Source organism: Phragmites australis, chromosome 8 (genome assembly GCF_958298935.1).
Source record: "Phragmites australis chromosome 8, lpPhrAust1.1, whole genome shotgun sequence".
Taxonomy (NCBI): domain Eukaryota; kingdom Viridiplantae; phylum Streptophyta; class Magnoliopsida; order Poales; family Poaceae; genus Phragmites; species Phragmites australis.
The window spans coordinates 23112737-23138017 of record NC_084928.1 but is presented as its reverse complement, the minus strand read 5'-3'; the positions used below and the strand labels follow the sequence as shown (position 1 = coordinate 23138017).

The following is a 25281-nucleotide window of genomic DNA, read 5'->3' as shown; positions in this document are numbered from 1 at the left end:
TCACAGGTACCCGAGATACCTCATAAATATGAAAGTTTATCTCTAAGAATAATAAGAAAAGAGTAAAATAAAAGATATGATGATCCCCTATATATAGAGAGCCATGAGACATTATGGAGGACAAGCCGATTGAAATCTATTCATACCATTCACGCCTACAAAAGTCTTGAATCCTCAAGCCATCTACATTAGCGATCCTCCACGACTACGCACAAGAAACCCTTCGACTAGGTTTAGATCTATCTAGACTAGTCAACATTCCCTTATAAACAAACTTGTAGATTAATACAAGACAAACAGAACATAGAGCTATTATCCTAAGAGAGACATGAATCTATATAAATCTTTGTGTGTGCCATGTGATTCGACTTTAGGAAGTATCATCTAACTCATTCATAAGTTTGTAAGATCGATGGTTTACGAATCATTAATGCAATGGTTTGGGGCAAGGAAAACCCTTGTCATAGTCTCAACGCGAAGTGGCCGGCGAAGGGAAAGACAACTCCACAAGGGGTTATGAACATACAGGCTATCTCGGCCGTCCATCCCTTCCAATTGATACTTATCTATCTATTGATTTTTTCACCTACCTCTACAGCATGAATCTCAACGCAAATAATCAATTATGATAATCCATGCATCCGTATGATCTAGTAGAATTTTCGTTCCGCCGTGTGAGTAAGGGGATGGTGCTCAACCGATTGCGTTACTCTAACCGGCTTAAGGCTTATTTGTTTCAACTATAGATTATAAAAAAAGTTTATAGATTGTGAATTATGAAAATTAAATTGTATCATATACAGATGCTGATAAAAGACATGTCGTTGAATTATAATAACTAAAAACTAAATTATACGATTCAATTTTTACTATCTACGAGTTGAAACAGCCGCGGGGGGCGCCGGACCCCAGCCGCCCCTCCAAAACCACATTGGATAGATAACCTCTAAAACCGAGCCTGCGGTCTGGACTTGACCCGCTTCGTCCGATGGTTTAGTCAAAAGCCGCAACACGTAGCCCCTCCAATCTCGCCCTCCCTCCCCAAACCCGAACCCTAGAGAGGCGGCGCCCCCCGCAGCACGCGCATCGAGATGCGGCCGCGCGGCAGAGGCGACGACGCCGAAGACGACGACGACGACGACGAGTACGAGGACACCACGCCGCCGCGGAGCACGCCGGAGGCCGAGGCGGACCCGTCGCCCGCGCCGCCGCAGCCCGCGCGCGCCCCCCTCAGCAGCCTCGTCGTCAGGCCGCCGCAGCAGGAGAACGGGGGATCCTCCCCGCCCTCCGCCTCCCGCACCGCCCGCTCGTCCTCCCCCGCCGGCGGCAGCCTCCGCCGCGGATCTCCGCCCCCACGCCGCGGGCGCGACTTCTCGCCTCCGGCTCCGGCCCCCCGCGGGTGGGAGAGGCGCCGGTCGCCGCCTCCCCCAGAGAGGCGCCGTCCTGGGAGCCCCCCGTCCCAGCGCCGCCGCTTCAGCCCGCCCCGGTTTCAGCCTCCTCGGCACTCGCGCTTCCATGACGAACCGCAAGGTCTGTTGGAAACCCTTGAATCTTTCTATTTTTTTTCTAATATTATTTGTATGGATTCTGTGAACGTGTTTAGTTGATTTTTTTGGATGATGTTTAGGATTTTGCAGAGTTCTTTTGTCCAGCGTTGCTGGATTCGCACGCCAGTGTTTACCTTTTTTTGTTTAGATAATTTCAATTTATTACGTATTGAGTGCCCATAGATGATGAGTAGATGATTTCGTATCTTGATACTGGATGTGGATTTTTTATAACAATTAGATGTATGGTGATATTCCTCATCTTTGTCTTGGTTGCAATTTATTTTATTACAGTTAGCTCTGTGTTAATATATGTGGAAGAATTGTTAGGCTATGCAAGATTTGTTGCAATTAACTTTTGCCACGTCTGTTAAAGAAGCCACAGTTTTATTTCGTTTAAGGCTTTGGATTGTGTTTACAAAGATTGCAGAACTGTAACTTTGATTGAATGATTTTTTGGTTGAAATGTGCTAATGCTAATGGAAATTTAAAGCTACATAATTACTCACATGATATGTTTTATCATGAGATGGTTTTGGTTCCGTTACTTTTCTTTTATTTTGATTGGCACGATTTAAAATACACAACACTGACTATTATTTTGATAGGAAATATAACGATATGAAAATACTTCTTATGGAAAATCTACCAATATGATTTTTTATGTGACAAATCTAAGTACTTATATGCGCAAGTGGTCAAAGTGTTAAAAGGGCGACTGCATGCATTATAGGACAACAAATAAAAGAGAACATAGATAATATTATTTTCACTGAGCAATTTATCCATTTGAGGTTTTTATTGTAAGTGGTCTTGTTGCTCCTCATATACTTGAAGCAAGTAGCAAGTGCTACTTGAGTAATGTTTTATTGGCCTGAAACCTCTGACCTGCATGATACTTCTATGGTTCATGTTGCTTGCTAGTGTCAATAGGATATGATCCAGCAGGCCTCCACCCAGAGAATACCTGTGTATGATGATTTTTATTATTCTTGCATGTATCATGTGCATGAAGCCATGGGATATAGCTACCATGTATCATCCATGATTCCTCTTGTCAATAGGTGTTGTGCATTGTGCATAGCTAGGGCACTAACACCTGTATAAACTGCTTTACCTGTTTTTCTTTCATCAAGTATAATTCTTTTTTTTCTGTTTGAGCACTTCATTAAGTAGATCACTCGTCATCTTAAAATTCTAGTATGCAAGATCTAACATTTAAGGAACTTGGATTTAGCTAGATTACACCGTTACCGGCACGCGTATCGGACACGACACATATCGGACACCGCGGTACGGCATTCTCCCAAAATGACTGATACCGTGGTGCGGCTATATACTTTATAGTAATATATATAGTAATTATTATTAAAGTATATATATATATATATATATATATATATATATATATATATATATATATATAGCTGAAAAATGTACCTGTAAGACCATCCTTGCCTCTTCAATTCTTCGTATCAGCCAGGAAGTATCACTTCAGTGAATAACTTCAGGCTTCAGCAAGTAGCATGATCACTTAAATTCATTCGATGAATAACTGAATAATTGGCGTTGGCAATGGCATTCACCTAGCCAAACAAGTAGCATCATCACTTGATCAGATCAGCACGTCTGCTTATGTAACAGAAAACACTTGAATGCTTGATTCATGAATGATAATTGATAAAAGAAATTAGTTGAATTGCAGGCTGCAGCTGGTCAGTTGTATAAAACTGAATTGAAACAAAGTTGAAACGTACATAATAGAACATTCAAGCTGGTTAGACTGAACAACTAGGAGCAGCAGAACAAGCAACCGGTCAGCCAGGGCAGGGAACAATTGGGAAAGAGGATGAACTCACAGGCAGGTCGAGCGCCGGCTGGCGGCGGAACGTGTAAATCTCAGGTGGCTAGTGGTGGTGATCTGCTGCGGGCGGCGTCGATCTACTGCGGCTGGAGCTGCTGCCACCGGTACCTCCCATGCTAATGACTCGGCTGACAAGCTGGGCCCACCTGTTGGTGGCACTGGGCAGGGGAATCACGGTCGGCGGCTCTGTTCGCCGGTAGCCAACGGAGGTGGATCTTGATCAGGGCTTGACGGAAATGGCAAGAGGGGTTGTAGGCGATCTCGTGGGCACTTACTCGATGGCCGAAAATGGTCGGAGCTACGCTGACGGCGCACTTGTGCCGTTGTGTGGTGGCGGCGTTTGGGGGTGCATGCATGTTGGGCTACGGCCACTAATTGAGCAATGTGAAGCACATGAGAGCATCTACAAGACATGTAGAGGCTCACCGAGCTGCTAGATGAGGCGGAGAAGGTGCGAGGCGGTGCGGCGTGCTAAGGTTGGGGGAGGGATAACCCCGTGAGTTGGGCCAGGGCGAGTCGACGCCGCGTCCCGCGCATGTCGGCAACGTGTCCGAAATTCCAAAGATTATTTTAATTCCGATAATAATCGATACTTCAGCAATACGTATCGACGCCGTATCGGTGCCGTGTCAGTATTGGACACGGTACGCGGTGCAGGTGCAGGTGGGGCAATTTACTCGTGTCAGTGTTTCCGAGGGATTTAGTACAATTAAGATGCTCTTTTCATTTACGATAGCATTTTAATATCGTATGTTTTTATGCATGCTCATTTCACATATAGTTCGTAATTGTATTACTATTCACTACATCCTTGTCTTTTGTGTTCCTTCGTTTACCAAATGAGTTGCCTTGTTTTAACATGATTTCATCAATTTTAACAGTATTTCTCTGAGTTTGAGGCGTATCTTACCAGCTATATTTACCAAATAGTTTAGTTCATATAAGCCTGCTTTATATGAATATTTTTCATTATTGAAGCACCATATCTAGGGTATAATGCACTGTGTGAATGTCTGAAACCACCTGATATGCTGAAATTGTAAATATCTTCTAATTCTTTGCTGGCTTGGATGTTCAGTGTAATGGCCAAGCACTGCAAGCTCCACTATAATTCAAATGAAGTATGGAATTTGCTGTTCTACTATAACAGTTTCCAACTTGACTGGCTTTGGGAAGCATCCTGCCTTCCTGGTGCAAATATTGTGAAAAGGCAGTCGCATTTGCATGTGCAGTATGGTGTACTCTGAAAAAGCTTGAAGTGTGGTGGTAATAAGTAATGGAGGGATGAGATGAACTTCAGATTTGAGGTCATATCAACACAGCTGTGCCATGCAAGTGCTTAGGGTGTTGCCTGAGAACATTGACAATTGGAATTAACTTGGAATATGGATATCTAAGAACTTTGATACAAACATAATGAGTTGGTTCTTGCTGTCATCAATAATTAAACCTTTGAGCTTTGGAGATCAAGGCTGAGATGGACTTGGAAGTATCATTCAGGAAGATGTGGTTTAAGTGCTTGTATTTAGGGTTTGTTTATACAAACTAAAAGCCTGAGTTTGTTGAAGTTAATTTGGAACATGGATATCTAGATACTTTGTCATAATATGAACCTGAAACTGACCAACAGTCCAACACACCCTTTGAGTTTTTGATCGCATAATGAGCCAATCCATTGGGTACATTTTAGCAATAGGACCATGCCATTTTTGTTGCCGATCTTTCGAGCAAGTTGTTTGAGCCTTAGAGGACGGGATGTTGTTGAGATAGGAAAGTAACTGGGTGCTGCAGAGACTGTTTTGCAATTGAATTGCTGGGCACACTCACATCTTGATGTCTTGAAGCATCAAGGGATGTACGTATTGCCTCAATATTGAGTTGTCTCAGTTGCCATGTGGGACACTTGAAAGATCATTTTTGTCCAAGACACTGCATGCTAAATAGGCTAAACTCTTTTTATGGTCGAGAAAACAGAAGCAAAGAGTTGATTTTGTAAATTTTAAGGGAAACACAACTTGGTGACATTTGCAGTGACATAGGGACTCTGCTTTAGGTCCCAATGGAAGGTTAGCTGTGTGATGCTTGATGGTTGCATAAGCTTATGAAATGATGTGGAGGGGAGAAGTACCTGGTCATTGGGCTGACCTGCCTGATTCTACTGTTTGATACCATCAACAAACTGCTTCAATGATCCACTCATCACATAGAATCATTGACCTGACAAAGGTTTGAGGACTACTTTAACTTGCATGGTATTGTGGGATCTTATTGGATAAAAGGAGCTAAGATTTTCGTAGCAACATCCAATTCCATTCTTTGGATGTGTAGCAACTCACTACATTGTGAACCATGGAGAAGAGATAGTTTTGTTTTCAGTTGAGCTGCAGTTGCATTGGTATTTCCTCTCAGAGATGTTTGCCTTTACAATTATGACCTCTTTCGACATTTGGAGAGTAGCGTATTTCAGTTCCATGTGGCTAGTGTAAGCATTCCTTGCTGATTGTTAACTGCCTTTGTCTTTTAGTGCTTATTTGGATTTTTTGTTACTTCCTTTTCAGGATATGGAATGCATTCAGGCCCTTCACCACCGCGCCCGCGCAGACAAGAAGCCAGCACTTTTGATGGTGCTGTTGGTCCACGTTACACCCGAGGATATCAAGGGGGTGGTAGAGGAGGTGCAAGGGTTCGAGAGGGTTCTCCACCATATCAAAGAGGGGGCAGGTCATATGGGAGGGGCTATAGTGCTCCTGGAAAGGATTTCATTAATATTGATGGAGAATATGTTCACAGGAATGATCCGAATTTGTCACCAAGAGAAGGCGATTGGATATGCCAGAATCCAAAGTGAGTGATTTCTTGTCATCATTACTGCTGTACTCTTTCTTAGATACTTTATCTTGATGTTTCTAATTTTCTTCTTGCTGTTCATGTCAGTTGTGGTAATCTCAATTTTGCTCGGCGCACTCACTGTAACAACTGCAACAAGTACCGCTATGCACCTGAAGTATATGAACCTAGCCGCAGCCCTCGCACAGGTTACTTCAGCCCTCCACGAGGGCCTCCAAGGACTGCTGCTCCACCAGGCGATCGCGCCCCTCCAAGAGAAATGGCCAGGTACAGATCACCACCTCATGGTTGGGGTGTGGGTGATCCTAGGGGATATGCAGCTCGATCCCCCCCAGATCGTGCAGGACGATTTACAGAACCATCGCTTAAGGAAAGAATGGGCTTCCGTGGTAAGTGTGATATGAGGGACCGGGTGAAGTTTGATTGGTCTGCCACTGACGACTACAGCCGGAGGGAGCCACCGCATGATGGGTTGTATGCTGACCGGAGCCGTCGTCGATCAGGGTCTCCTCGTGGTAATTGGGGGAATGGTCCGCTCGACAGAAGCCGATCTCCCCGGAACAGACCAATGAAGAGTTCTTTCACAGGCAGAGGTCAACCTGACAACTATGGCGATCCATATGTAAGCCGAGGCAGACCTAACAATCTGGAGGCTGGCCGCGGGCGTGGCCGTGGTGGGTATAGACCAGGAGGCGGTCCATACCCTGGCGAGGGTCGAGGTGACCGACGTGCTGCTCCTGCTCCCCGTGGTAGGAATGAAGACGGCTACTAGGTCATCATGTGCTGGTTAGGGGTCGCATTTTGTCATCTATTATCTGGAAAGGAAAACCTAGTCAAGCTGGAACTTGAGATCATCTGCAGCATGTAATATTAAAGATTCCGTACTGTGTCCTGAACCATGGTAACTGTGTCTTGCTTCTTGTTTGGACCTGCAGTAAGGTTACAATCGACTTCTCTCTTTAGACGCTTGATGTATCAGTACATCAACATTGAAAGGCCATTTCGGAGATGAACAAGTTCACTTGTCTGTCTGTTGGATGCTGATATCGGTCGTGAGTACTTTGGCTGTTTGGTCATGTCAGATCGATTATTCGATTCTCTTACTGGATTGGTACATCCCATAGAGGCAGAGAAAAGAACGGGTTATTGGGCATTCTCGTTGCTGGCTTGGTCGGTTGTACTGCAGAGGGCAAATTGGTATCGTCAGTTGTCTCTGAATGTTCATCCGATACTACAGTAAGACATTGGAGGTTCAACACTGACGAGGGCAGAAGCATGAATGGGCATTTGGGAGCACATTTTTCTTGGCATGTGTTTTGTTGTTTCGTGTTGATGTGCGCTGCTCGTTAGGTTTAATTAGTGTAGCTATAACTGAAGGCTAGAGAGTAGCACTGTAGCAGAGCTCGCTGTCGTGAGCAATGAAGCCCGGTTTTGGCTGATGGTTCATAGTGTTATTCGTTTTTATTATGGGTCTTCAGCTCTTGGAAAGCTTCCTTGGAAATTTCAATTTCAGGGTGGCACGTATGTTGCTCTTGAGCTTATATCTCGTGGATCCGCCCAAGCCTGGAAATGAGATCCACGATCCGAACGGAATATGCTTCAGTAAAATTGCTTTGTGTTTAGGTGAAAAATGGTAGGGAGCGGAGCTGCACGTAACCAGCTTTTAGTGTCCATTTGTCGATAATGCAAAATTTCCCAGGATTTTTTTGTCACTACCTCAGCCATTGAATCTCTATCCAACCGTTATCTTCCTCCCTCGCATGTTAAAAAAAAAAAATCCATCCTGAATGCCAACCCAACCTGCATGCCCGTCGTATCTTTTTCTCTTAGCTGCTTAGCAGAGTGGATTGGCCTGCTCCCCGCTCTCACTGGCCGTCCGTCTCTTCTCACTCCCTCTCCCGCTCTTCCTCCTCGTATCGTCGCTGCCCCCCGATGGCGGCCGCGGCGAGCCTCACGGCCACTGCTCCATCCCCTCCAGCCCTCCTCCTGAAGACCTCGCCTCCTGCGGTTATCTCGCTCCGGCCCGTCTCCCGCCGCTCCAAGCTCCTGTCCGTCAAGACCAAGGTCTGCTGCTTTGCGTTGCCCGCCTCCCGATATGTGTGCCCTTGTCTCTCGAGCTCTGCTCTTGATGTTTTGGGTTTGTGTTCCTAGTACTAGTACTAGAAATTGCAGGGAAGCGAGAAATAGAGGGGACAAAAAAATCTTTTTTCTTTCTTTTGCAGTATGTGCTTGTGTTATTGAATTATTGCTTCATCTGTCACGAGTAACTAAACTATATTATCAGGAATACTTGCTATGACTCTGAAGTGAGAGCTTACAGAAAATAAGAATAAGATGTTGAAAGCCTAAAAATAGTTAAACTACTACTACCACATTCTAAAATTCTTTAGTAAGATTAAAATTTTACTGAGTTTTATAAATATAGCACATTATAAAATAGTGGTCAAAATTGCAGTTTGGAGGCCGATGATGTCCAAAACACCACTTTTTGTGACTAGAGGGATACATAGGATCATGTGTTAGAGGCGCCCCGAGGATCATGAAAGTTCATGACAGTCCAACGTGCATACAACCAATAGTTTGGGTGAATAGGTGATGGAGGTAGTCCTTTCTAGATGTATTAGTTTCTTAAGATTTTTCCTGTAGGACTTGTGGTACAGAATCAATCCAAGCAACCTAGGATTTCTGTATCTTCAGCAAATGGATGCATGGAATGCTTGCCTCCTAGTTTTTTATTTTGTCATACAGAGTAAGACAAAAACTTTCTAATTGTGGTGCATATTTTGTTCCTTTATTCCATACATGGAAGATTCAGTATTTTATATATGTGCATTAGCATATACGCATTGCAAGCAGAAATTTATATGCAAACGGCATAACTAACTTCTATTTTGAGAAGATAGGATGCATATTCTGCATACTAACAATATTTTAATCCATTACATGATACATAAACTCTGAATTAGTTATCTTAATAACCTTTTCATTTTCTACCCCCCCCCCCCCCCTATAATTTGGTAAGAGAACTGTTTGGGGGTAGGAAAGAAAGAAAGAAATATGTTTACAGATAGTTCTTATCTTCCTAAACAGGCCACAGAAAATGACCAGAGTGCTAAAAAGACTCAGAAGGTAAACAGCATTCTTTGCCAGGACTGCGAAGGAAATGGTGAGCATGCTTTTGTTTGAATTTTTAAGGAAGGAAATTGTTCCATCGCAGTTAAATGTTTTCGAGCTCATGTAGGGATACAATATGTAACACCTAGAGGCCATGTAGCTCCATACTTGTAAGAATGATTGCAAAAGAAGTAAAACTGGAGCAGAAACTAGTTACAAACTCAGCTGATGACCCTGTTTTTCCTGATTGGGTTTGGATTCTTTCAGTATTGGGTTTTCTTATTTACCTTCCCTGGATACTAAGATTCTGTATGGTGTTAAGTAAATGGTGATTATGTGTGTTGTCACAAAGCATTGAATACCGATATGCTTAACTGTATGGTAATTTTTTCACTATTTCACCATCTTAGAATGTTCAGCACTTGTGAATATGCTCTAAAACCATTTTTTTAATGCTCTAAAACACAACTCCGTACACATGGAATGTAATTTGGACTGAAGGCTCTTGTTATTTGTTCAGATATGATTATGTTAACATTGATTTTTAGGAGCGCTCTTTGTTCACTTCTAATGTATCATACTTGTATAGTGGATTGAGACATCTTTTTAACTAGGTGCATTCCCTGCGCGTTGTAGCGGGAATTGTGGGAGACAACTACTAAGTGAACAATAGGCTGAGCTATGTGAATTTTAGTCTCTTGCTTTTAACTTAAAAGATGGGGGATAATATGATAAGTTGGTGGTCAATGTTTGGCTTCTAATCGAATTTACTAACTATACAAATTGTGTTCTAGCTAAATGGAATGAAATGGTATGTGTATGATAGAAAGCCTGAACAACAAAATCAACTGGGCATGAATATAATAGCAATTTGATTGCAGGTATATTGTAACTGAAAAGGTGATATGATGACCTTAAGAAACACATGAAGAAGATTAATTTGGATTTACATAGACAGCTAGTGAAAAAAGAAATTACTTGCACCGATAGCTGGAAGAACAAAGACATGGATTAGTATAACCTGAGCAAATAGAATGCACTCCTATGCCTGAGCAAATAGGACACGGCTGCTTCAGGGTTCAACTGTACTGAGAACTGAAGGGTGAAGCAAATGAAATTGGTCAACCCAAATTGATTGTAAACTGTAAAGGACACATCTAGCTATTTAAAACGGAGTTACACCAAATAAACAATGCAACACTAAAGCTATTTGCTGGCAAGCTTGCGACCATGATCTGTGGTAGCAAGCAATAACTTAGAAAAAGCATGCTAATAAGGCATGACAACAATTTTATTAGGTATGAATTGTCTAGAAATTTAAAAACCACGGTCAATATGTAATGAAGAACATTTCATGAACCTTGTCACCAATTCTATCGGTGCCTGCAAAAAGATAAGATTGTCAATTGAATTGGCTAATGTTAACACCTAATCGAGAAAGCTACAAAAAAGCAACAACTGCTGGAAGGAATTTTTTTTGAGAGGCCGCTGGAACGAACTGATGTGAAACTACATACCTGTTTTATCTTGTAAGAATCAGTAGAATGCCTCTGTCTGCAAAATAGCCACATTCGGAACCCCAAAAGGATCTCTGATTACAACCATGAATAATTTTAACAGCATTAGTAATATCGACCCAAACTGTAAATGTGAGCGAGAAAAAAATATTCTGAAGAAAAAGGGCTATAGATTCTTACCCGGTCAAATCACATGAAATTGTTAGCTAGTTGAATCTAGCTAGTTGAGTCATTTCATGAACTTATGGAGGCAAGATATTGGTTCATATTGAAATCAGCAAGCTGTGAACAAAACTATTGAAGTAAATCTGTACCTGTGTACCAGAATACGACAATTGATGCTCGCATCAGGACAAAATGTACAGGAAATCACCTAAGTGGAAGCACACCAAAATCAGACTTCTACATCTACTCAACAGCTCAAGGGCCATTTGATGCGGCATGCCTAGGGACCAAACAAATGGTAGAATAGAAAGGCAAAGGGATTGCTTTAGCAGGAACTTTCATTACTGGAGAAAAACAAATGAACATGAATGGATCTATCCACGATGGAGGTGCCTGGCATACTGCGTTCGTGCGAACCATGGTTGCATACAATGATACGCCGTGGTCAAAAAGGCAGCAACATTGCATTGTGGCGGGCGCAGAAGGACCGGTTGATCCAGGATCAGGTTGCTCTTGGTTCAGGTGATCAGCACGGACACAGCAGCTGCCCGGCCGTGGTTCATGGTGTCTTTCGTTAGATGCGAAGAGGAGGTGCAGAACATAAGATCCGGATGGGGACTGCCTTTTGGAATTTACACTCTTAGTGGGGATGACTTGTATAGATATTGTAGATGTGCATGATATGCATCCACTCCAAACTGCTCTTTCCAGTTTCATGTTTTTTATTTGTTCTAACAGTTTAACTGCAAATTGACAGGTGCAATTGTATGCACCCAATGCAAGGGAAGTGCGGTGAATTCTGTTGACCATTTCAACGGCCGATTTAAAGCTGGAGCGATATGCTGGCTTTGCAGGTATAACAAAAGTAGTGGTCTCACTGAAAATGGTCTGTTAGGCATACATCTACTCAGTCAGAACTATTTTAAGAAATCTGCCGATTCATTTGAAATTTAGCAGCTTGATTGACCCAATTGGCTGTATAAAATCTTTATCTTGCAGAGGAAAGCGTGAAATCTTATGCGGTAGCTGCAATGGCGCTGGCTTCTTGGGTGGATTTCTGAGCAGTTTCGATGAAACTGCACAATAGGGTCACTGGTTTATGTTCTTCTCTCTTTTCAAGTTGTATTCGACCAAAATATCTGTAACATTTTATTTGCGTCCTCGAAACCAGCAGGTCGATTTGTGTCGTTAAACTATTTTCATTGCGTTATCTTTATGAATATGCAAATCGGCCCAGCCACATCATAAGGATATGTGTTTATTTTGTATCGAGTTTTATTACATTTCATGAATACATTGCGATAGACATTTGCCTGAAAATCTGAACCTGAAGCTCCATATGACTACCATCGCAAGGTCTGTATTTGGAACGCTGACCGACCATGAGGATCTTCATTGCTCAAAGCAATCCAAAGTCATCTAAGATACAGCACAACACTGAATTTGTAAAGAACCAGGAAAACTATCTCCATCCGACAAAGCAAATTTTGACGCAAATGATCAATCTGTTTCAGGATGACTCTGGAGGCTTTGTTCGACGAGCACAGATTCAAGCAGCAGAGGCTGCATGGGAACGGCTGAGAGGTCAACATAAATGTTAGTAAGGTAGAGCAAGACCCATCCGCCAGATTTTAAATCTTGATGTCTAACTATTTATAGAAATCCAAGCCTAAGCACAATAACCGTAACCGAGGAGATGAGTTTCAATATTGTTAGACTTTTGCTTATTTTGTGTTTTATGTACTGGATTGATGTTTCTTAGATCACGACTATGTGCATATTAATTATACAGAGGGCAGGGATAAACTCTTGTACAATTATATTAACTTGATGTAACAATAAAAATTAATAAAACTTTATTTTCTAAAAAAATATTTATAGAAACATGAGCACAACGATGATGATAGAGAGGATGTCAGCAATTGAAACAGACGAGAAGAAAGATGTAGCAGGACTATGAGAGGAAAGAGGAGTAGGCAAGGGGAGGGCTGTGAAACCCATTTTATTGGTATCTTTTGAACTTAGTCCCTCATTTTAAGGATAAAAACCAATAGCTTTACATTACTCGTATAATAAAAATTGAACGGGAGAGATTCACCCCTAAGTAAATTTGAAAATCTCCGTGAAAAACCTGGTCGACCGTCTACATTAATCTCTACCTCTGGTACAGGTAACAGCGCAAAATGATTGACCATCGGAGAGAAAATCAAAAAATGTTTCCGAAAAGGAAAAGCATAATATAATACTTGAGATTCAAAAAATAGGGGGAGGACCAAACAAACCTACTGCGTTGCCCATCAACTCCATCTCCCCCTCCCAAATCCGCCCGCGGCACAAATTTCTTCGGACTCCACTGCTCTGAATCCCTCTCCATCTCCGCCTCGAATTCCGCTTCTTGGATGTGATCCCCTCCTATAGGCGCTCTTCTTTTTCCTCGCTTTTTTGATATTTTCTCCCGAGTTGGGAGCCACCAAAGAACTCGACTTCTTGGCTCCCTGATCCAAACTGCCCCAATTCCGCGAGGTAGCGCGGGAAGATTGGATGTTGAAGTCCCTCCGAGTAGTTTAGGTGGCTAAATCAGAGAAGCCATCTGGGGATTTTGGTTCCGTGACCTAAGCCGGTGGAAGTTTGGTTTCGTGATGGAGCAGGAGAAGCAGCAGCAGGTGGAGCCACCGGCGCCGGCGCTCGCAGCGGCAGCCGAGCCGAGGGCGCCACCACAACCGCAACAGCAGCCGAAGCCAGCGGTCTCGGTGCAGTCTGCTTTGCCGGTGCCGAGGCCGTGGCCAGTGGCCTTCACGCCTATGTGAGCAAATTATTTCGTTTGAGTATTTAAATTCTACTGCGCGGTCTATTGATTTGTTGATGTCGATAACATAGCTCAATTCAAGCGATAAGATTTTGTTTGTATTTGGCCTTGCCAAAAGCTTTTATGTTCTTCTAGATATCAGTTACTCAGTTGTAGTTAAGGGAATTTTTTGTTTTGTGGGATTGGATGTGTATGAGGATGCGCTGCTAATTTGTACTGGGATGTGACACTAGGCACTCCAGTTCTTTGCAAGGCTACTTATATTGAATTGGTTAGGAATTATTAGGGTTTGACTATTTATCGTTTCGTGACATTATCAATCATTTCGAATTTTAACAGCTATAAATGCAACTAGGAGTGCTGTGAACTACAGAAGATATGTAGGCTATATCATTCACTATGATTCCATTCCTGGCTTGTTAACTCTTTGAGGTGTCATTTTGAAGAACGGGTATTACTTTGGTGAATGGAGTTGTCTCAATTTTTCCACTTTCTTTATAATGCCTCAAAGCACAGATGGATAGAATGTGTGCTGAAAATCTCACCATGTTACAATAGAGCCATGCTAGTTCTGTATCTTTTACGGGAATGAACCTGCATGATGTTGGTAGTTATTTATGAAAGTCCATTTTATTGCTCGTGTGTGATTACATTTTTGCTTCTTGCTCTGAGAAACAAAAGCAAGCAGAGTAATCATTCGCAAAGTGCAAACATTTTGCTAATGACTTCTTTAAATTTGTATGTTTCAGGAATCCTGTGGTTGAAATGAAGAGTGGCACCCCAACCAAGAGAAAGAAGCATTGTAATTGCAAAAATTCACAGTGTCTAAAGCTGTGAGTACTCTAGCACATGAAACTTTGTTTTAACTTTTAACCATGCCCATAAATTATTAAAATACACTCAATATAGTTGAATGGTATTTGCAAATGAATACTTCTACATTATATTGGCATGCAAATAGGGAAGCTTTATGTCAATGGTTAACTAAAGTACTAAACTGATATCTTCTTTAAGGAAAACACTCATCTTTTAAAATGTCAACTAGAGCTGAATAGGTTGATTTCTTAGCAAAATAGAAAAAAGAATATGATGACCAATTTTAGTGCCATAAGAGTTTCCTCCATTATATGTGTCCTCAATAGTGCAAAAACAGATTAACAACACGTGATTATATGACCTAGGCCCATGCTTTTGGCCTAGAATGATGATTGTATTCATTGGACAAATAAAAAAAGGAGTCGTAACATACATCAAGTTTCATTTTAAAGAAGATTAATATATGTCCACTGAATCATTTTTAAGCAAAATCTGCAGTTTTAGCTTTGGTCCATTTATCTTTCTTTTTTTTTTTTTTCCTTTTTGCTCATTAAAATGTTGTGTTTTCAACTTTTTGCTCATAATTTGATACTATCAATTTCTGTATTTTATCTCAAGTTGACCAATGTTAATTAATTTTTAATATGAGTATTTATTATCAAACATAACATCACATGAATAGAAGGTACACTCACTAACTTGATACCTATTTCTTAGGTACTGTGAGTGTTTCGCGGCACGTGATTATTGTGATGGCTGCAATTGTAAACAATGTGGAAACACTCCTGAGAATGAAAAGAATAGGCAGGCAGCTATTAACAATACAAAGCAACGCAATCCGAACGCCTTTCAACCTAAGATTGAAAATGGACCAAATAATCTCAGTATTCGGAAGGTACATTCTTTCCTCTAATAGAATGGTTTGCTGCATCGTGTGTCACTACAATAGCCAATAGCTTACACACGACAGTAGATGCTCTTCAACTTCAAGTAGTAACATAATTACATAAAAGTGGATAATAGAAGATTAACCTGTTTGGACTATAGAGTTGCTGAGCTAGTTTTGCACTTTTGTAGTTTTACTTGCGTTTTCCTCATATGACCCACATGATGTAATAATTGTGTGTCATAGAAACAATGCATTTTCTGCTTTCTTTTGTGGACACACATATGAAGCATTCTGCAAGTTAGAATGAATCCTAGAATAAGGATAGTCCATACTGGTGAACTGGTGCTACCTTGCTGCTCGTTTCATCATGTTTCGCTGCACTGTACTTGCATACTTGTTACTTGAAGCCTAACTTTCGATTTGATGATTCCCCATGCTAGAAGGTGTGTTGGTGACCAACAGGCAGATTTCATGGCAACATCAATTATTAGCTAAATGGCTAATAGCTTACATATTACTTTTGCATTATGTGTTACGTTCTGAATTTAAACTCTTTTGAGGTGCCCATCTAGTTAAGTCAGATATAGCATGCTTCTTTCACCTGGACACCATTCCCTTCATTCTTTTGGGTTCTTGCTACATTATTAAAGTTATCTTTTCTATACTTGGCTCTGGATTTAGATAAATACTTCTTTATGTACTCACATTCATGTGTTTAACTAATCTTACTAATCTTAACTGACTATCAGGATGTTTCTGGAGCGCCACCTTCACTTCCAAAGCATAATAAAGGTTGTCACTGCAAGAAGTCGGGATGCCTTAAGAAATACTGTGAATGTTTCCAAGCAAGTATCCTTTGCTCCAAGAATTGTAAATGTATGGATTGCAAGAACTTCGAAGGAAGTGAGGAGCTACGGGCTATAATTCAGGGGGATAATTCGTGTGATCGAAATAACATTCAACAAGCAGCTAATGTTGCTCTGAATGGAGCCATTGGATCTTCAGGGTATAGATTTTCTCCAGTGCGTAGAAAAAGGCCCCCAGAAGATCCTTATGGTCAGAGACTAAGTGGTGAAGGAAATATGACGCAGGCACAGTTTCAAGAGGTATTTTTCGCATGATATGGTTCTGCAAACTTGAAATTATCTTCCTTACTAAATTCTGATTCACCTTGACACATATGTTCACTTGGTAGTATCTTTTTTACCTTTTGGATGGTTGTGTCAAAGGCTAGTCCGGTGTTCATCCGCTTTACCACTGATATTAATTTTGTCTAACTTTGCCTGCAAATTCTCTGGACTCATAATTGTTTCTTGTGTTCTAGGCTAACCACATGTATGCTTCACAACTTGCTTCATCTACTGGATTTGAAGGGTGCATTGGTAGTAAATCTAAAATGCTCTATAGGTAAGTACAAAATAAATGTTTCATTGGTTTTGGCTGAACCTGAGAACAAAGAATTCAAATGAACTCTAACCTTATTGAGGCTCTTGTCATTTCAAATATGATAAGATCTGGAGTGTTACCGCAATTTTTTCCTTTGACGTTAGCTGCTTCTGGTTTGTGCCATCTTGAGGTAGTACCACCGTACTAGCCACTTACCTAATGAAAATCTATGATGTTAGGTATATTTCCAAATACTTTCCTCTGTTCAGAAAATATATGTTGGTTTAGATGATCCAAGGCAATCCTAGATACAACTTGGACTACTGATTTCAGTATGCTATAATGAAATTATTTTTTGTGAAGACCTTGCAACCGAATCTCACCTCCTGTGCAACAAATACAAGAAAGCTACCTAAAAAAATTGTTGCAACAAATAAAATACTATTAGAGCAAGTGCAGCATTCGGAAAGAATTGCTGCAACAACTTGAACTACTCCCAAGAATTGAGACAACCTCACTCAAGGCAGAGGTGATTGGCCCACAGCCTTGTTTTGTCCCCAGCCATGCTGCTCGTTATCAGACAAGGTTGTTGTTGGGGTGGGGGGGGGGGATATGTTGTGGCAAGGCCTGGTGTGTGGAATATTGAGGCCAGGCTCGGCTGGCCCCTCTGCCACCTGTGAGGCTGTGCATGGCTACACAGACAATAGCTCAGGTTGTGACCGTCTGCCGTGAGTGAGAATTGGAGGAAGGGAAAAGAGAGGAGCAAGGAGGAGCGCCTGAGTTCCGTTTGCTCACAGTCATATAGGGGGGAGGTGGAGGGAGGAAAAGCAGCAAGAAAGAGACGAGTAAAAGAAGCTCTGGTCTAGTATGGTTGTTTGCTTGCTTGGTTGAAGAAGACAACAGAGCCAGCATTAGTTAAATAAGCAAAAGGGCATTATGTGGGGCTCAGACATCTTGATGCTCTGACAGGGGATGGGTCATCCAAGCGTTCTGCTCACATTGGACACCCAGCACAAAGCATTGTTGAATACATTATTGAAAAATGATGGTCAAAGTTGTGTAGTGGACACCATGCCAATGTCTAAAGCGAGTTTTTGAAAACTTTGGCCATTAATATGAATACAAGTATTTAGATTTCTCATATGGAAACAATATTAGAAGATTTATCACAAAAATACTTTCATATCATTATATTATTTTATATTTTTTGTAATATATAATCTGTAAAGTGGTGTCAAAGGTATGCATTGGGGGCGATGTCCAAATTCCAAAACAAGGGAATGGAGGGAGTGGATATTGCAGTAGTATTACTTTGATGTGTCCTCATGCGCTTTTGTGTATTCTTCTAATGAAATATGCTATTTTGTCAGGTCTCCGCTAGCAAACACTATCCATCTTACTGATGTCAACGACCTAGTCAGCCATTTGGTGATTGTATGCAGAAAGGCAGCTGAGGAATTCAAAACAATAGCCGGTACAATTTTACCCTTTTCTGTTTAACTGCACTATTTTCAACCTCCATGCATGAAAATGCAAATCTGGTGACCTCAGTTATTCATGATGGAAAGATGGACTACCTTGATGATCAGAAACAAAAGAAAAAAATATATCTTTTTTTTAGTTGCACCCTAGAACTTTTTATATATTGCCTTATATGCTCGATAATGTGTATGATTTGGACAAGGATGGAGGCTTTCAGATGGTTGAGTGTATAAGATAAGAGAAATGGATAGTTTTTCTATTGGTTTCTGTATTCTACTAAAAATTTACGCAACTAGATGAATAGCTTTGCTTCATAGGAGACATATCTAGTGTAACTTCCATTTTGATGCTAACTTGAAATATCATTTTGGTTTGACATTTGATGAAGGTGAAGCTGTGATCATTCAAAGTTTTTTCTTTCATTAAAGTATTCTCATCTTTGCAGATAACAAAGTGGAGATGGAAGTAGATAGGAAAATTTGCTCAAGTACTGTCCAAAATTTTGATGAGAACAAAGAGGAAATCCAGAAAGCTGCTGCTATTCAATTTGACAATTTGACCAATATAGATCAGCACAGCGCTGGTGACTTCAGATCACAGTGCTCTAACAACCAAGAGGATTCTAGGCCTGCCTCTCCAGGAACACAAGCGCTGATGTGCCATGAGCAGGACCTCACATTTGGAACAGATTATAGAAGTTCAATTCCAGTGGCATTGCCAGATCAGGACAATTCGGAGCTACTCAATGTGCAAGAAAATGCAGTGTTGAGAGAGTTCCGAAATTACCTCCGGCTCATTATCACACGTGGAAAAGTAAATGGTGAGAGGAATTTAGTATGATATTTCTACCCTTCAGTAACATTGATGCTGATTTCTCATATCTGCCTTGTTACATTTGGATATATTGCAAGCGCATTCGCCCCTTGCTATATCAATTAGTATGAAAATTAGTCATTTTGGAAGACACTGAAATTAACACATCCATGTAGGAAATTCAGCAGGATGAATTGGATTAATAAATTTGAACTTTCTCCAATGAAGTTAGAGCCAGACAAGTTGGACTACCGTTGGCACATGAGAATTCAAGTAGATGAATTCTTGTTGACCTTGTCGTTTAGGGGATTTGGAAGGAAATTTGTCTATTAGTCCCTACTGATCATCAACGAAATATTTGCAATGCTGGCACATGATGAAGAATTTTAGTTTACAAATGTTTGCATCCTCTGCTATTTTGATATAATGTTTAAGCCCTGGTATTTGAAACGGCAACTTCTATGCTAAAAAAAAAGTCACTTTTGCATTTGAAATGTACTGTTGCTTTAATCTTAAAATATTTTTTTTGTTTCTTATTGAACTTGGTGAGCTCATGGTTTGCTGGTATATCAGAAGGAAAATCCTCGTCTGGGATGGAATTGGATGCTCAACGACATCATGGATCAAGCACCATTTTGCCCCCAGTAAAAGATAAAGAAAAATCGAACTCTCCGGATGACCCTGAAAATCTGAAAACAAGCCAACCCACCCAACCATTTGCATCAAATGATGTATCAGAAGACCAAGGCCGTGTGTCAAAGTAGATTTAGCTAAGTTTGTATTTTCATGTCAAGATATGTTTGTACCACAGCCAATCTCTGTGTACATATGGATAGTATAGTCCTTGTTGCCAGAAACGGCAACCGGCCATGTAGCATTAGTCATTCATGAGATGTAAAGCAGGCAACAAAAGTCCTACTGACCATGTAATTAATATTATTAATAATGAGTTTTTATATGATCTTCCTGTTCCAGTGTAAGAAATAGTTGATATTGCCTCTTGTCTGGGTGATCGAAATTGCTGTAACAACCTTCGGGATCAAACTGGTTAGGTGCTCTGGATTTGTGGTATGACTATCTTTATATAAGCGGTCAAAACGAATGGTTTTTAACTTGAAGATCAGAATTTACCTCTTTGAAAAAAACATCTGAATTTACATGGTACGTTCTTGGCAAAATGTTTTAAAATAATTGGGGATTCGCCGCCCTAAGAAGTGCATTTCAGGATTTGCCACGCCATTTGTTCCGTTGACATGTGATTCCAAGACTCACTTCAATGTATACACGGAGTTGATAATTCTACTGTGCCAATCTGATCTTTGGGATTGCAAATAATTTGTACATTGGAATTTGTTTTGCATTTCCCGTGGAACCGAGAGACTGAACTCTAGTCTCCGTCATTGATTCGAGACAGAGTGTTCATTCGGGCAATGTAATTCCAGTGGAAAGAGAACTGTTCCATTTGGCAATTGAAGGTGAGGGAGCTCACGGGAAAGAGGAAAACCGATTAGTGGAGGCCTTCGGTTGGTGTGCAGAAGTCACTAGGTAGTGGATCTCTGGGCCGATCTGCCAAAGGAACGCAACAACGAAGGTCCAGGCCGTCGGCATGGTGTGCGTCTCTGCATTGAGCCCTTGTATTACTGCTCGTCCCGCATCGGCGCCGAGCTGTTGTAGCTTGAGAGCCATCTTGTGCTTCGTCAACATGATCCCACACCGTAGTGTTTCTTCTTCCCCATGAATATATCCCCTATTTAGAGTCCTATGCACGCTTCTATTTCCTTTTCTAGTCTCCTAGATTACATGACAACTTCACTGTGAAATAGTTAAGATCTTTTTCACATAGCTTCAGTTTCAATTTTTTTTATAGTTTAGTATCTCTAGCTCTAAAAATCCATAAAACTAAAGTAAAATTGAGATAGCAATTGTAGTTTGAACAGCTACCGGCCTCACCTCACAGAACGAAGACCGCCCGTGACACCACTTATATAAGGCCCAAGCGGCCACCGCCTCTCCCATTCGGGCGTTAATTTCCTTTCCCTCCTCGAACGAAAACGAGAGCCTAAGCCTAAGCCAAAGCTACTCTGCTTCTGGTACCGAGGCAGCAGAAACCAAGAACTCGCTCGTAGATCCGGCGAGCCCCCTCCTCAATCGCTCCGTTAGTTCTTTCTTCCCCCCTCGATTGCTGATCCGTGCGAAATTCGCTTGTGGCCTCTTCTTGTTCTTGGAATGCAGTGTATCTGTTTCGACGGAATGCCACCGGCCGCTCGCCGTTGTTGGTTTCTTGCGCGCGATGCAGAGTTGTTGTTGATTGCGAGGTGTTCACCCCAGCCGTCGTGTCCGTGCAGGTAACCCGTTAGAGGAAATGCCCCCGGAAGACGCAGCAGGGCGAGGGGCGCCGCGCGACGGGCCGGCGGCGGACGCCCGACCGCCTCAGCCGCCTCCCGGACGAGGCCCTCATCCGGATCCTCATCTCGAAGTGGTTGCGCGGCCTGTGGGCTCCGCGTCGGCGACCGCGTGCCGGCTCGACATCCGCCAGCCGTGCGGCTGCCTCGTCCGCGTCTCCGCTGACCATCGCCGGGCGGAGGCGTGCGCCGCGTTCGTCAAGAACCTACTGCTCCGGCAGTGCGTGCTCGAGCCGCTGGACGCGCTCCGCCTCTGCTGGAGCCACGATGCCCGCGACGGCGACGCCAACACGTTGATCGCCCACGCTGTCAGACAAGGAGCGGAGGAAATCGAGCTCTCCGGGAAGCATCACGCCGTGTACCCGTCGCCGGAGTACACGAGCTTCATTGCGGGCGACGACACCAAGATCCGCCTCAGGATCTTAAATTTTATCCAGTCACTAAAAATTTGAGTTGATAGGGTCGAGAAAAGAGGTCGCATGACATGGATTGACGTCTAACAAAAATATTGTAGTATACCTCTTGGAGACGACAAATCAACAATGCAGAATGTGATCTCTGTGTCAATATGCTACTTTGCGGTTATAAAGATTAAGGACATATGTTATAAATATAGATGTTAACTAATATATATATAAGTCAAAAAATAAAAAAATTATATTTGGCCTACACCACACTTACTACTCAGCCAATGTGCTACTTTTGTACTTTCATCCTCCTCTATTTCAAGATATATATATTTGAGTGCAGTGCATAGTACTTCGTATGGGCTGTAATGTAATATAAAAATAATCTGTGGAGATTTCTACGTTGTCACATTGCATAGATGCTTTTTTTGATATTTGGAACTTTGAGGATGCAGATGAAGATACGCACTCCTCAAAACCTATCGTATTCATTCCTAGCCCTGCGATCGGATCAGACGGTAGAGATAATGTGTCACTATCCAAAAACCCTAACAAAAAACTCGTATACCTGGCACTCATCCCACTCTATATCGATTTCCACCGCCACCTCTGCCATGGTACATCTCACTCCTCCCCATCTACCCACAATCTCCTCACTCCTCCCCACCTACCCACAATCTCCTCGATAGTTACTGACTATCTCGCTTATTCTCGTAGGCCCTGCAACCGTCGTCCAAGCTGGCTAAGTTCAAAGGCAAGAAGCAGAAGAAGAAGATGATCTCTCCTACTCGATTTGATTTGGATTTGGATGTTCTCCTGTGGTTTCTCACGTCATAGATTTGCTTTTGGCTGTGGTTCGAGGTTGTAAAAGTGGAGCAAGGGGGATTAGAAGGAGAAGGTGAATAACACGATGCTGTTAGACCAGATCACCTACGACAAGCTACTCTCGGAGGTGCCCAAGTACAAGCAAATCACCCCATCTATCATGTCCGAGCATCTCAGGGTAATCATCATCATGTGAAATTATGGATCTCTTCTTCTTAGGAACAGCGACCTCTCCATGTCCCTCTTCTCGGTCCTCACTAAAACATTTTGTTCCATGGGATGTGTCCCCGTAGTAACAGGGAGACGACCCAGCCAGCAATGGGACATCAATCCTGTTCATCTTCGACCCGTGAATTGGGATGACCTTCTGGGTTGTGGATCGTGGTTTCGACCCCAACCCTGTGACTATGATCTTATCCATGTCCTGCTGAATGACACCACCCTCACGTAGCTCTGTTCGAGGTGTACTTCTTTGGAAGATCTAGAGCTCAAGGATTGTCTCATACCTCTGGCCACGAAGATTTAGTCCACCTTGCTGAAGCTTTGACCGTGATCAAGTGCCAAATCCCTAGAGGCCTCTTGGTTCATGCTCCGAACCTTGTCTCGCTGCAGTGCAGCATACCTTCCGGATATGTTCCCTGGATCGAGAACTTGGGATCACATCGGATAGTTTCTTGCAACAGGCACCGAATAGTCAATATTATCATGCAACAAATATTGAAATATAAGACACTTTTATATTTAACTTAATCTATAAATAATTCATGAGTAGAAACTAATAAACTGATATGATCTTATTAACAGAGCATAATTTAGACATATATACGAAAGCATCATAAATAACCAGATCTACTATACTTGAAATTAGAAATCGCAAGAAATAAAATACGAGTAACATGATCTTTATATACTCGTCCTGCGCTGTGGAGGTTGCTAAAGATGGTAGTTGCACCGTGCTGATGGCACGATCGATCCTGCTGACGATGCACCGAAATTATTGACGATGACAGCGGGTAGCGCCCAAGCGACCAAGAAGACAAGCCGTGGTGAAGAACTATACCAGTCGCGCAGAGCGCTTCCCAAAAACCTTATTCGTCCTCTCCCAGTGCAAGATCTCAAGAACAAAGGTTTCAGAGACCTACTCTTCTGGTTGTCAGTACACGTCAACGTCGGGATGAAGTAGACTACAGCGGTAACACAATAGAAAGAGAAAGAAGCAAAAACCCTAACTCTTATATAGACTCACATAATGATAGTATTCCTAATTTTAGGGCTACTCTCAATTAGCAGTTTATATTTTCGTGTACCCAAAAAGATGAGGATTCTTGCATATATATAGGGGGAAAATCTCCACTTCCACCTTCATTAGCAATATGATACTAATAGAAGATGGATCTCAACATGAAGCACGTCTCCACAATATGAATCTTTGAGATTTATTAAGAATTGTTATATAAATCAGCCCCTATAATTCTAACAACAAACACCGGATAAGTACCTGAGTACACGGCCCTAGTTTCTTGCAACCTCACGCTGTCACGCAGCTCTGTTCTAGGTTCACTTCTTTGGAAGAACTAGAGCTCAAGGATTGTTCTGTAGAGGGCAAGGAGTTTGGATCCATCTCGCTGAAGTGTTTGACTATGATCGGCTGTCAATTCGCTATTGGATTCAGGGTTCATGCTCCGAACCTAGTCTTGCTCTGCTGCATCAGACCTTTTCGTTATGTTCTTATGATCGAGAGCATGGAATTCCTAGTCACAGCTACTACCGTGCTTGATGACTCTTGCTTGCTTCCTGATCATGATGGTGACTTTTTTGCACATGCTGGCGCTAAGGATTCTGTCAATAACAACAACAATAAATATGATCCTGAATATGATGATACTGAAGACTACTATGATCCTGGTTGATCTGGACCTGGTGATAACTGTACTGTGGGCTATGGTGAGATTGTAAGTGCAAAGAAAAATCGTCCTGGTATTTCAGTCAAGACCATAATCAGTATGAGGATGACCCCGGAGATGATTGTGGAGGAAAGTTTGGGAGAGAGGGTTGCATTACTTTAGGTGGTGATGGTATGCTTTGCAGACTCTCAAATGTTAGAACAATGGACCTGTAAGCTCATTCAGGAGAGGTACAGCTTAATCATCTTGCTGATATTATAGCCTTGTTATCCACTGTTATAGCCTTGCTAATATTATATGCGTAGGAATAATAAGCTAATATAATAATTAGATATGTACAAGATATTTTGGTTGTTTAGATCAGTGAATAAATTTTTAAATCAATACGGCTGAGTTTAGAAGTACAGAAGAATAGTAATCTTGCAGGCATAAGATATTGCATTGTTCCCCACTCAACCATTATTCTTTCAGCAGGCCCCTGTTTTAGTTTTCTGATG

The 25281-nt window shown here is 41.9% G+C and overlaps 3 protein-coding genes across 5 annotated transcripts; all 3 read left to right on the top strand.

Moving 5' to 3' along the window:
• Nucleotides 1-971: 971 nt before the first annotated feature.
• LOC133926804 (uncharacterized) lies at nt 972-7722 on the top strand. Its single transcript, XM_062372910.1, has 3 exons — nt 972-1530; nt 5970-6255; nt 6346-7722. The coding sequence occupies exons 1-3, from the start codon at nt 1092-1094 to the stop codon at nt 7028-7030; spliced, it is 1410 nt and encodes a 469-aa protein (XP_062228894.1). The 5' UTR covers nt 972-1091; the 3' UTR covers nt 7031-7722.
• A 313-nt stretch (nt 7723-8035) lies between these two features.
• LOC133926805 (protein BUNDLE SHEATH DEFECTIVE 2, chloroplastic-like) lies at nt 8036-12305 on the top strand. Its single transcript, XM_062372911.1, has 4 exons — nt 8036-8322; nt 9349-9424; nt 11812-11908; nt 12054-12305. Exons 1-4 carry the CDS (start codon nt 8191-8193, stop codon nt 12139-12141), a joined length of 393 nt encoding a protein of 130 aa, XP_062228895.1. The 5' UTR covers nt 8036-8190; the 3' UTR covers nt 12142-12305.
• A 145-nt stretch (nt 12306-12450) lies between these two features.
• Nucleotides 12451-20207, top strand: LOC133926803 (protein tesmin/TSO1-like CXC 5). 3 transcript variants are annotated; one of them, XM_062372909.1, is made up of 9 exons: nt 12451-12659; nt 13703-13857; nt 14610-14693; nt 15394-15571; nt 16315-16671; nt 16890-16972; nt 18322-18425; nt 18879-19253; nt 19820-20207. In XM_062372909.1, coding segments are annotated over exons 2-9 (1374 nt in total). In that variant the 5' UTR covers nt 12451-12659; nt 13703-13855; the 3' UTR covers nt 20011-20207. The 3 variants fall into 3 exon arrangements, with proteins under 3 accessions (XP_062228893.1, XP_062228892.1, XP_062228891.1); XM_062372908.1 differs by lacking the exon at nt 13703-13857; XM_062372907.1 differs by lacking the exon at nt 12451-12659 and having other exon boundaries at nt 12677-13857.
• Nucleotides 20208-25281: the final 5074 nt, after the last annotated feature.